Source organism: Cornus florida, unplaced genomic scaffold (assembly GCF_030987335.1).
Source record: "Cornus florida cultivar Cherokee Brave unplaced genomic scaffold, ASM3098733v1 CherokeeBrave_3.0.0_Hap2_Chr11, whole genome shotgun sequence".
NCBI classification, from domain to species: domain Eukaryota; kingdom Viridiplantae; phylum Streptophyta; class Magnoliopsida; order Cornales; family Cornaceae; genus Cornus; species Cornus florida.
Genome location: NW_026775581.1, coordinates 125732253 through 125746004, shown reverse-complemented (window position 1 = coordinate 125746004; position 13752 = coordinate 125732253). Strand labels below are relative to the sequence as shown.

Below are 13752 nucleotides of genomic sequence, written 5' to 3'. Positions count from 1 at the left end.
GACGAAAAGTTAGTGTGTATATATTTTTTTACATATTATAGGAAGAGGTAAGTTATTAAACTTAATTTTAGTGAAGTTATTTTTATATTTATTGTTTTTCCAAAATTTTGTTTTATTTATGTCTGGTCCATGTCTGCTATAGTTTTCCTCTGATCCGAATTGATTAGATTTGTCTCATTTGCATTTTCTTGTGGTTGGTTTTTTCTTGGCTAAATATACAGGGTGCCATCACATGTCTATATCTTGCCTTGTGATTGTGCTCTAGGTTTGGCTTCCTTTAGTTTTTTTTGGCTTATTTATATACTTCGCCCACTTGTGTATTCCTCTATATTTTTCTAGTTTAATATTACTTCACTTTAATTATCAAGAAGGAAAAAAGAAAAAAGAAAAAAGAAAAAAGAAAAAATGCACTCACACACACACACAAACAAAAAACAGAAATAGAGCCTTTTGATAGTTTGCTTTTACCCCTAAAACAACTCTAAGATGTTTTTGCATATATAATTGGTCAACAAAAACAAAATAAAATCAATGGGATTTTTTTTTTTTTCAAAAGATATTCCATCTTGGAAGGTCAAAGAAATAAGTCCCTTTTCATTTCTGAACAAAGAACTTTATAATTGAAAAGCAAAGCAGATGTTTTTACTTTCTTCAAACATTCCCCACCTTCGATTGTCCCAAATTCAAAAGTTTAAAATTATCTTATTTTTTTTATAAAATAATAAATAAAATAGACTTTATATTTTACATGCACCGGGAAATAACTTCATTCATAAGGCTCCGTTTGTTCCAAGCTTCCAAATAAAGCATTTTCTGAATAAATTAGATTCATTTTCAGTTCAATACTTCCACAAAGAAAAAGAAAAAGTTGATTTAAAGTAGTGGTGATGTCTACTACATATTCTAAAGAAATTATTTCCCCAAAGATCTTATGGTGCAAGTGGGAAATGAATTTGGAGGCAAAGTCATTTTAGCATATGGGTGATGATCACTGACCAGTCAACAATATCTGAAATGTGATGCTTTAATGCTTTTCATCATTCCTTGGAATTCTAGAGGACGCAAATTAAAAATAATTGCTTGAAGTCTAACTAATAATACCATATTCTTCTACTGTGCATTGTCAATGTAAACTGTTTTTGCTATTATTAGGTCATCCACTTAGGTGTATATCCTCTTCCTTATAAAAATTAAAATTAAAAAATTAAAAAATTAAAAAAGTAAAAGAGATCTAAGTCCTAATTGGGGAAAAAAAAAAAAAAAAAAAGTGCTGGTGAAAGAGTTGTTTACCTAATAAAAGGGAAAATGTTGGAAGTAGGCTTTTGACTTAAGAGTGATGAATAGAGAGAGAGAGGGTGGTCTCTTTTTGGAAGAATGTCTCCTGCTTTGGGGCTTTGCTTTTCTTTTCCTCTCTTATCACTTCTTTCTTGTTTCAATGATGTCAACAAGTAATATTTCTTCTAAAATGAGCTGAGTGGCAATTAATGCTATCTTTTGGGATCTTGGGCTTCTGAGAGGGTCAGAATGGGCTTGGCCCTTAAGTGTGTCAACCCATTGAACTTCCAAAACTCGGGGAAAAAAAAATACTATCTGCGCTTACAGGTGTTCATTGGGCCAGAAAGGATGGGCCCAAGATATTGGAGAGCCCAACTGCATTGTCCACAGATACAATATGGTCAAATGATGCTTATTAGATGATGAGCTTGAACTGTGCACTAAATAAAAGTGTGAAGCCACAATCTTCATGTCCTTTTATATAAATTGTATTATGAGTTAATGCTGCAAACTGCATTCACATAGCCTACAACATTATGCAGTTCAGTCGTAGGTAGCAAACAACTGAACTTAAATCCTTGTTAATATTGAACAAAGAAAGCATCTCATCTTCACGTCCTTTTGCGATGACAAGCCTCAATCTTCCAGTAATAATGTTCAGTGTCAACATTTGGGATTGATAGATTGTGAACAATTCAGGTTAGCCCCTTCTTTATTCTTCAAAGTCTCCTCCTTCATCCATATGGACTCGTCATATTGTTGCTTTGCTTCATTCTCTGATATAATACATTTTTTTTTTTTTCCCTGATAAGTATTCTCTGATATAATACATATGAACACATGAGGAATGGGAGTGGAAGTTACCTTCTTCTATAGATTGCCAGTAGGAGGGTGCCCTTTTGCATGATAGCGCAAACTGCAGTTTGCAAATTCAGCAACAGAGAGCACAAAATCCACTCTGCATTCTGTTTCGGTTCAAGCACATACTCACCATATCTGCTCAAAGGAAATCATATAGTAGAAGTATGAGAATCAGACTGCATATTTTTCGAGTGGTATATGTGCAGTAAGGATATTCCAGTTTTGGACGGGATGCTTTGAAATCATGTTCAACAATAACCATTAACCAAGTGATCATTATGAATTGATTTTTCTTAGAATGCTTATTACTTCAGTTCTACCATAAAAGCATATTTGAAACAACTTTTCCGTGGATCTAATTGGGAATGCTGTGTAAATTTTAAGGCCACCAGTCTCTGAGGTTCAAGAAAATCTGTACTGATTATCGATTTTGTTTGATTTTGATGGATTTCTTGTTATAATAATTGCTCAATACGATTTCTTGGATTGCGATGTAAGATTCAAATGATTGTTAACTGATCTCAGTGATACCATCAGTGGTTTGGGAGGTCAGTGGCTGTGAGTTCTGCTGGTTGATGCTAGAGTAAAGATGGGGTGAGAGAGGGAGAATGTGAGAGAGTTGCTGAGATGTTTTGGAGTTGGGTTTAGTTGGGACAATTTGCTTTGGGCAGTTTGCTAAGAAGCCAGATAAAAAAAAAATGGTATGGAAATTTAGTGCAGTGTCGTTCTAAGTCTAGGTAATTATTTTGCTAATTTGGTTTTCCAAAAAAAAAAGATATTTTTGACTACCATTGCAGTAAGGCTCCTTAATTCTACCCACTGCAGTTTTTCCTTTCTATACATATTAGTATTTTAGTCCATTTGAGAACATAAAATTATATAAACAAAAATTTGAAAACAAAGGGTTTGAGCACTTAATCTGAAGCATGGGGACTTCGTCCAGGAAGGAGTCTAGACGAATTTAGCTTAAATGCAAGGAATGAATGGATGTAGCAGAAATTGGAGCGCTTTGTGAATGTATTTTCCAATTTTCACATAAAAGACGAATAAATTCAAATTTCGGGAATGTATGCTAGCAAAAAAATTCATCAGCATAGATTTTCCCTTCAATTTTGAATATCAAACTGTGGGTGGCATGCATAACTGCCACATGAAGAGGACAATTAATCTCTTTGATTCTTTGGTTTTTTTTTTTAATTTTATTTTTCCACATCATCAGTTGAGGTCTCTTAGGACAACCCCCGTTGGTCTTTGGCATATTAGAGTTCATCAATCAGTTTTTTCCCTCTTGAGAGCAAGAGTATCTTTAAGATTCATAGATAAATTCAATTTGTTTATATTTTGAATTTATACGAAGTTGAGGTGACACAAGCATAGCAAAAAGATTTTACCTTGAACATGTGGCCATGGAACCCAACTCAAGCTCTTTCTTTCTCACTTAGTCTGTAGTCTCTGAATTCTTTGTACGAGAGCCCCGTGTCAAGAAGAGTCATATGCTTCAGATCTTATCATGTTCTTTTGTAATCTACACAATTCAGCTTGCATTTTACCTTGAACATGTGGCCATGGAACCCAACTCAAGCTCTTTCTTTCTCACTTAGTCAGTAGTCTCTGAATTCTTTGTACGAGAGCCCCGTGTCAAGAAGAGTTCTATGCTTCAGATCTTATCATGTTCTTTTGTAATCTACATAATTCAGCTTGCATTTCATTAACCTTTGGGTGTGATTGGTCACCTGAAGAAAAAACATGAATATTGTTCAGGACCTCGATCCAACTTAGCCCTGGATCTTTGTCCAGCTTCAGTCCCCTTATTTTTCTCCTTATTTCTGTGACAACATCCCATCTTCCAGCAGCAGCATAAAGATTGGTAAGTAATATATGTGTTGCACTGTCTTCTGCGTCTATGCTTAAAACTTGCTCAGCAGCACGAACACCAATTATCAAATTTCTCTTAATAACACACGAGCTTAATAACGTTCTCCATAAGTCTAGGTAATCTTCACTAAAAGGTGAATCGAGAATAATTTCCTCTGCCTCCTCCAGTAGTCCAGCTCGACTTAACAAAGTTACCATGCAAGAATAATGCTTAGGCCCCGGTTTTAAGCCATATTCTTTCATATAATTCCACACGAACCTTCCTTTGTCGACCAGGCCACAGTGGCTACAAGCTGCAAGCAAAGAAATGAATGTTACTTGATCTGGTCTTAGATTGTGTTTCAGAATCGCATCAAAAGCCTTCAATGCCTCTTCTGCCTTCCCATGGTGACCATATCCTCCAAGCATTGAATTCCAGCACTTTAAATCAGGGTTTGCAACTTGGGAAAGTATCCATTCGGCAGCTTGAAGATCCCCAGTTTTGGTGTACATATCTATCAGACTGCCACAAACCGGTATTTCAATAACATATCCTGTTTTTACTGCCAGGCAGTGAATCATCTCACCTTGCTTCTTTGTTGCAAGGTCGGCACATGCACTCAAAGCACTGCTAAGAACAAAGCTGTCAATCTTTTGGCCTTCTTGTGACATCCCATGGAAGAACTTAATTCCAGTCTCCCCTTCACCCATTCTAGAATGACCTACAATCATTTCGGTCCAGAGAACAATATCCTTCTCCAGAATTGAACTGAAAACTTTTTGAGCAGAATCACTTTCACCATTGTTGAAGTACATTGACACTAGCTCGCTTCCTACATAGACATTCCTCTCGAATCCTGCTTTCTTCACTTGGGCGTGAAATGATTTTCCATAGTCAGAAGCCGGGAATGATTCTGTTGCAGAAATGATGGCCACAAAAGTATATTCATCCGGTGTAGCAGAAGGCATCCGACTTAATTGGACAAACATATCCATGGCTTTCTCTCCATCCCCGTTCCCCGAATACCCCGCTATCATAGTGTTCCATGAAACTAAATCTGGATTCTCAATTCTACTAAAAACTCCAAGTGCCATTTCGGTGTCACCACAATTGCAGTACATATCAAGGAGGGCATTCTGCAATGGCAAATCAGGTGGTGTGCCAGATACTATTAATTGGGCATGAATGAGTTCTCCAGATGAATGATCTCCCAATCTGCTATATGCATTCAACACCATTGAATACGTGAATTGTGTAGGAACGGCACCAGTTTTCACCATGCTGCCAAAACAATGAAGGCCACCCAAAATCTTACCATTTTTCATATACCCAGAAATTATCGAATTCCAAGCCATCGCATCTTTGTCAACTATATGTAGGAAAACTTGTCTCGCGGATTCCAAATCCCCACAATTCGAGTACATCCCAAGTAGAGATGTTTGGACACGAATGTCACCCAAGTATCCAAATTTCATGACTTTGGTATGCAACACCGAGCCTGTCAACTGATCTTTGAGCGAAGAAAATGCTCGCAACAGGCTTGTGAATGTCGAGCCATTTGGCCTAAGGTATTCGGCTTCCAATTGAGTAAGCAATTCGAAGGCCAAAAAGGCATGCTGAGGACTTCGAGAATAGGCCGCAAGGAGTGCGTTGAAAGAAACAATGTTTCGTTGAGGCATTTTGTCGAACACGAGACGACAGTCGCCGAGGGAACCACATCGCTCGTACATGGAGAGGAGGTTGTTGTACAGAAACGGCCACGACTGTGAGATTGTGGGTGTGGAGGTTAGGAGGAGGGCGTGTATTTGGCGCGCTTTTCTGAGGGAGGTTGTGGAGGTGCATTTTTGAATGAAGAATGTTGCCAAGGAAGAGACCTCATGCGATGGTGGCATAAAAGACCGCTGGCTAATTTGTTCTCTGACTACAACTTACCTGCCAAAACCAAGCAGTTTGAAGAACACATGTATGCATATGACAATAATTCAGGGCCGGCCTTGAGATTGAAAAAATCTCGAGAGGCCCTAGGCTAACTTTAATGTGAGGCCCTTTATACATAAAGTTTCACACGCACAAAAATAAATGTCTAATTTTTGAATCCTTAGGAAAATTTTCAAGTTTAGCATCTCTTGGAGGGCCTCTTTCGACTAATAAATCTCTCATTTTTTTATCAATATTTTTCCAATTTCCTGGATCATTAATGTTCAAAGGAAGATTATCATTCTCATTCATATATTCTTCATTTACCAAATCTTCAAGTTCATTCACATTTTATTCATTTTGATTCTCATTCCTATTTTCATTCATTAAATCTCCATGTTCATTAAGATTTTCTTCATACCTATGTTCTTCATTCACCAATTCTTCAACTAAACTCTCTGTTTGTGTATTGTTCCTAAAAAACTTATGAATAGCGTCTTTTTGAGATTGAATCAATTTTTCTTCTCTCTTCTTCTTTTTTTTTTTTTTTTCATGCCCAGATTCAAATTTTCTTGTAGACATAAATGACAACAACAACAACAACAACAAAAAACAAAGGCAGAAATAGAAGTTATAGAATTAAAATATATATATATTTGTTTTGCTGAAATAAAATGTAGAATCAAAATGCAATGCAATGAACATGACACTATAATACCTTTTACTGTAATCAGCCCCTTCACACTAAAACACAAATCAAGCTCCTCCAATTTGCTCAAAGCACAAAAGTCTAAAAAAAAATGAAAATTTTGTTGTTTATATATTAATAAATTTTTTTACGTTATATTGTACTTTGTTTCATATACAATTGGGTGCCCATATTAATTGAAGAAATGACTTACCAGGCTGAAGTGATGAAAGCACTCTAAAAGATGGTAGGACCGTCGGATGCTGTAATTGTAAAAATTATAATCCACGATAAGGGCCTTCAGCTTGTTCAAGACTCAAGTTCTACCCAATTTTACCAATTAGGCTCTCAAATCCTGCAAAGGGAGATCCTGTTTCCGTCATTATCTTCACAAATATTTATAACTAAAATTCATAAAATAAAATAAAAAAATTATATAAAAAAGATCATAAAAAATTTCACCAAATAGGATTTAGTTTGCAAAACAAGAATTAAAGACCTTGATTAATTGATTTAGAAAAAAAAAAAAAAAAAAAAAAAAAAAAAAAAAAAAAAAAAAACCCATACATACAAGATAGCAGTTGCAGAGAGAGAGGGGGGCAAGCTTGAGAGTTGAGAGACAGCGGCTGAAGCTTGCCAACGGCGAACCCGAACTGGAACAGCGGGCGATGGAAAGTGAAAGATATGGGTTTTGATTTTTTGAACAATCTGAAATGATATGCCCGTAATAGGTTTTGAACTTTTGATTCTTGCAGACAGATAGATAAACTGAAATATATGGGTTTTGAAATTCTGATTCTTGTAGATTTTGTATTTTGCAGTTGCAGAGACAAAGAGAGGGCCAGTTCAGAGTTGAGAACGAGAATAGAGATGGAGGCGACTGGGGAGGCTGAAATGATTTGCTCTAATTTTTTATTTTTATTTATTTATTTTTTTTCTGGTGGCCCATCATCCATGGGCCTATAAATTTTGAGGCCCTAGGCGACCGCCTTGGGTCAGGGCCGGGCCTGCATTAGTGGTGAAAACCTAATACTTTAAAAATGTTAGATAAGTAATTGCCAAAAAAAAAAAAAAAAAGTAATTGCACAATCTCATATGTCTTTTTACATATATGAATTCCTCCTCCTCAGTCTAACGGAGTGGCCCAACAAGATAAAGAACCTCAAATGCGAAGGCTTGTTGGCCCTAATTGTTTGGCTTTGTCTTATTGACAGTAAAAAGAAAAGATTCTATTGATTCAATCTCTGGTCCGTTCTATCTGTCACAATTGTTTTAAGGAGGAAGATTCTAATGATTATCTGTTTTGTAAGTGTTCTTATGCTATGGAAGTATGGCAGCATGTTTCAGATAGCTTGCATATACCAGTTGTGAGGTTTCAAGGTTTTAATCAGTTCGTGGAGTGGCTGTTGTTACAGGTTCAGACAGCATGTCTTAACTCCAAAACCCTTAAAGGCATATTGTGTGTTTTCATTTGGAAGATTGGATGGAGAGAAATAGATCATTGTATGGTGGAACAAAGGAACAAGCTTCAGTTGCTGCAAATAATGTTATTTGGGAAGTTTTGCAATTCTTCTCAGTGGAATGACTGACTTAATGATGCTTTTTGACGTGGTGTAATTTGGCTTTGTTTCTGGGTTGATAATGGGACTATTTCGAATTTGCGGCAGCTCAGTTTGTGAGCTTATGATAGAAGAGTGGCCTTTTCAAAGAACAGTAATTTTTTATAGAAGCCTCTTCTCTTATTTTATTTTTGGTATTCTATTTTATTCAAATTTTAATTGGAAGTTTTTGTTTTTGTGGATTTAACTCCACTTCTTCGCTATGTAATGGAGAAACGTGTCCCTTGTAATTGTATTTTTCAATCTTTTATATATATATATATATATAAACCCATTTAGGAAAAAAAAAATAAAAAGAAAAAAAAGGATAAATTAATTTTAAACTCAATCCGAGTTCATTGAGATGAATTTGATTTAAAGAACTTTTTTTATTTTTTTAAAAAAAAAACAAATAATTTTTAGGTTATTTATTTATTTGAGACATTTAAATTCAAAATTTGTTTGCACAAAAAGTATTATCCAATTGAAATCCAAAAAAGTTTTATTATTACATAGTAATTAAAATTTTAAACCATTCAATTCAAATTAGATTGAGTTTACCTCACTAACTCAAACCTAACCTAATTTGTTTGGACTCATAAGATTAGGTATACAATACCATTTAATAGTGTAAGATTTTAAATTTAGAAGCTCCCCATAATTAGGAGTAATATCAGAGTTAGGTCGACTCAAGTCATATTTGAACTGAAAATTCTTGTTCCAAATCAAATTTTGAAGTGTTCACCCAACAAATTATTTGGTTGAGAGTAATAAGCAAAACTTTATCCCCACTAATTAAAGGAGATCAATCTAAAACTTTATTTAAATTAAAATAATAAAAAGTTAGATCGATATTGTATCATCATTGTCCTTTTGTTTTGTTGCTAATTTGCTATAGTGTCGTCTTTTCACTAGTCCAGCTGGCAAAAGAAGGAAATCAGCTGTACGTGATGTGGCAGAGGAGAAAATTGGTACTAAATTACTAATATTAGAAGTACAATAATACAAATGATATTATTGTGGACAGGGAGGGATGGCGGATCAGAAAAGTATGTGAGAGAAGACAATATTTAACAAAATAATATTCGGGAGAGCAATACTGAGGCCATCTTTTCAATTTTTCTGTGTCGGCTGAGTCAAAAAAAAATTTTTTTTATCAATTTTACATCAAGAGAAGATACTTATTAGCCTTGGGAGTATCTTTGTTTCAAATTTTCTAATTTAACTATTTAAAATATAAAAATCTACATTGGTCAATTTGAATAATGTAAGAACAATAATTTAGAAAGCACTTATATAGGAAACAATAGTAGTAATTTAGAAATTAAAGTTCCAACTTTTTTACACATCAATATCTCAAATGATGCATTTATTTTAGAACATTCATAAAAATTCAAAAAAAATAGACATTTATTTTGAGACAAACCCCCAACACAGACAACTTCTAAGTGTACTTATGAGCTATCTCTAAGAGATGACTGCATAGTTTGTCTGGCTTTGAAAACATAGGCATATGGTCTGCGTCTTTGATCTCTCTCACCTCCTTAACCGGGTCGTTTTCGATCATCCACAGCTGGAATTTCTCCGGTATTGCTTTATCCTCGTTGCATACTACATAAACTCGCGAAACCGATCCGTATCCTTCATTTGTGAAATTGTTTGCCTTTGCTAAATCTTCCATAAACAACGAACTTGGTCTTACCAACAATTTCGCTAATGCCAAATCCTACACCAAAACACTATGTCAAATTACAATTGTGCTGCATAAATATGTATAGAGAGAGAGAGATGAATTACACCAAATCACCATGTCAAATTACAATTATGCTGCATAAATATGTATAGAGAGAGAGAGAGAAGAGAGAGAGATGAATTACCTCAGTGGAGCATAGCTGGTAGAGTTTGAGTGACAAGAACTCCGGACCGAAAAACATGGACGTTAGAGACTCGTCGGGACCACCATACGTTCCGAACTTGGTGTCCACCCAATTGTCGGATGGTATACTGACAGAATACTTCTCAAAAAGCGCATACACCAAAAAAAAAAAAAAAAAAAAAAAAAAAAAAAGGGTGATTACCATACCATCTAAATCATTACATATATCATTGATAGCAATATACAACGGAGTAACTCATTTTTAAGATCTAATATTTATGGTACATATAGAGTTTGCATGAAATTGATTTCTTCTATACAGAATAATTAGTAGTTCAAGAAATGTTTCATAGCCCAAATCCCAACCATTAGAAAATTAGGGGTATTTTCAAAACATAGCATTCAAGAAATCTAGCAGCAGTTTATATACATACATATATATATATATATATATAGGTGGTACCTGATCCAAAACATATGATGGACCGTGAGTGGAATCGGGCATAAAGGCTGCTACGAAGACAGAGGCTGCAATCTTTTGTGGGAACTTGTCCATGGCAAGAGCCAAGTTCAAGCCACCAAGGCTGTGTCCCACAAGTATAACCCTTTCCTTACTAGGAATTGATTCCATCAACTCCAATAACGGTTGAGTGTAGTGGGATAGAGTTGTGACCTCATTTAGTATCTTCGGGTTGACCCCGGAAGCTGATAGGTCCAGGGCTGTGACGCGGTGGCCGGCAGACTCCAGCCGGTACTTTACCTTGTACCAGCTCCAAGCTCCGTGGCATGCACCATGTACTAGCACAAAGTGCTTTTGTTGCTCACCCACCACCTCCATTTTTTTTTGCATCTTCTCTGCACTTATGTTCCTCACTATATATATATATACCTGGAATATATAGTTGTTTACTGAAAAAATAAAAATGGAGGAGGAAGTCTTGAAGTCAATAATGTGTCGTGCACGAAGTTTTTTTTTTTTTTTTGTCTTTTTTTCTGAAAATTAAAGCAATTTTCATTAAGTAAAAACTTTACACAAGTTGGGCTTGGCCCATAAGAAAAAGCAATTTGAAAGTAAGAACGTTCAGCGCTAGTTGAAGGTAAGCAAGTTGAGCACGACAAAAAAATTTTGCTATGAGTCCGACACATATTTTTATTTTTTAAAATATTTAATTTAATTAATGTATTATAATTCAGTAATTCTACTTAGTGATATAAGGGACTCACTCAATATCTTCTCTATCAAGATTTACTAAAATAAACACATTCTTATTCGTAATTATGTGATAAAATACTATTAATTAATGACAGTTATTCATATATAAAGAAGATTTTTTCATTAGACTCTTACAAGTCCAAAATAAGTTAAATAAGTAGTTAATTGGAGGTTTGACCTTAATGTTATAATTAGTGTATTTGATTTTTGGTTTCAATCACGTCATGGGTCCAACCCACCATATCAAAATTAGGTATTTTTACCAAAGTGCAATGATCCTTCTAGACTAATTAGTAGTGCAAAGGTAGTCCACAACTACATGATATTAGTCGCTATAAGATTTTTTGCTCTAAAAAAATAATATCTCCTTTTAATAATTTTTTAAAAAAATGTGTATATATATTTTTTATGAGAGGTGTGCCTTTTGCTTAAGTAGTCTGATTGTTAATGTTGTTCTTTTGTTTTACTAGTTAAATTACATTTAATATAGAATTATATACTTTAAAATATTTACATCCTTATGTGAATTTGAATATATAATTTATAAACATATACTGGTTTGGTATTAAAATATAGGATAAATTTCACTAGGTTCATAAGCTTTTGATAAGTTTCATAATTTTACTTTTCTCTTTTGGATATATTTCTTATATCGTTGGACACACGGAAACTAACATAATCTACTAATATCAGCAGCAGAAAATTAATAAAAAGTCAATTTTGCTAGACTAACATAATCTACTAATATCAACAAAAGAAAATTAATAGAAAGTCAATTATTTTGCTCTTCTAATATCTGAAATGACAATAAATGTTTTATGTGCAAAATTATAAAACAACACACTGTCTTTTATCAAGTTAGACTTTTGTCTTTGATAGAGGAGATAAATAGAATTATGAAACATGGAAAAGTCTATATGAAATATTGACAAAAGGTAAGTGAAAATGAAAAAAAATTAAAAATTAAAAATAAAAATAACAAAAAAATAAAAATTTGTGGCCCAATTTAGGCTGGGCAAAAAGAAACCTGTTTGTCCTAAATCCTTATCCGAGGCACATTTAACATCCCTAACCGTTGAATGGTGGATGGTGCTGGTACACCTTATCTTGGATTAATTTGTTCCTCTTTTGGTTGACTATTATATTTAAGTACAAATTTAATTATCAAAACAATTTAAATATTATCAAAAAAAATTTAATATTATTGATTCATTAATTAGTTAAATTGTACTAAAGTAGAAATTTTTAAAGGAACATGGGAACCATATATTATTCTTGGAAAAGTTATTAATTTACCCTTTTAAGTTTTGAATATTCAAGTTTGAAATTTTAAATTCTAAAGATATATATAAAAAATTGTAAAATATATTATTTGAAAAAAAAAAAATGAACAATATATTTTGTTTTTTTTGTTGGGATAGATGGAATAATTTGTAAGTGACTTTGTTAGCCTTTTATCTCTTTTGATAAATATTGATAAGAAATGCCACTGAATTCCCTTAGCAATTGCAGTGCTCTATATATGTTTTTATTTATTTATTTATTTACAAATGATATAAATACACATTGTTCTTATGAAAATTTGAATCTTAAACTTACAAATTTGAAAGATATACAAGTCACCGATAACCATGCCCCCAGATTTAAAAATTGCTTGCAATATTAATTTTCATATTATAAAAATTTATTATTATTATTATTATTATTTGTAAAGGCTAACAGTGACGGAGTATGATTCTCCTTAATTTTCTACTAATATATATAGTTTATCTGAAAAAAATAAATAAATAAATTCTGATGATTACGACTTGGGACCCGATAGGATTACAAAAAATATATAGTTTATTCCGAAATAATATTAAATATATTTTAAAGCAGAAATATTAATTTTGGTTCAAGTCAAAGTAAATCGTGTTCAAAGAAATCAACCACGAGGATAGAAAGTGGACATTAAATAATTGACAGAAGAAGCGGAAATTATTGACATTATTCGTGTGTCAAAATTAAGTGTCTAAAAAGTCACCCTCACCCTCCTTACTTTTGTTATTAATGATGTTTAGGGTTAGGATGTTGAATTGACACTTTGAAATTATAATTGGTGCTCCAAACATAGCACATATTGTAACTAAATTTTTGCTATCAGTGAAAATTTGTTTGTTCGGTTTGAGAATAATTTTTTTTTTTTTTTAAATAAATCTCAAAAAATTGAGAATGTGCATCTATATTTTTTTTCTTTTCTTTTTTTGAGAATGTTCAAATTTCAACCAACTGGAATTTATGAGGTGAAAGTACATCTTATGTATATTGTATATAAGTATATATTAAAAGTTTGGTAAATATGAATTTAATTGAACTACCAAGTCATCTTTTTTATCCCTTACTAAACCAATTCAATGAGAAAGTAACTGGAGAGAATTTTTTTCTAAATAAAACTTACATTTGTTTTATATATCAAATGGTAAAATTTCG

General features: G+C 33.3%; 1 protein-coding gene across 1 annotated transcript; it reads right to left on the bottom strand.

Moving 5' to 3' along the window:
* Positions 1 to 1716: 1716 nt before the first annotated feature.
* LOC132286863 (pentatricopeptide repeat-containing protein At3g50420) lies at positions 1717 to 11089 on the bottom strand. Its single transcript, XM_059789271.1, is given in 7 exon segments — positions 1717 to 2051; positions 2140 to 2271; positions 3528 to 5865; positions 6886 to 6911; positions 9617 to 9920; positions 10072 to 10209; positions 10534 to 11089. Coding segments are annotated over 5 exon segments (2934 nt in total). The 5' UTR covers positions 10921 to 11089; the 3' UTR covers positions 1717 to 2051; positions 2140 to 2271; positions 3528 to 3786.
* Between the last annotated feature and the right edge of the window lie 2663 nt (positions 11090 to 13752).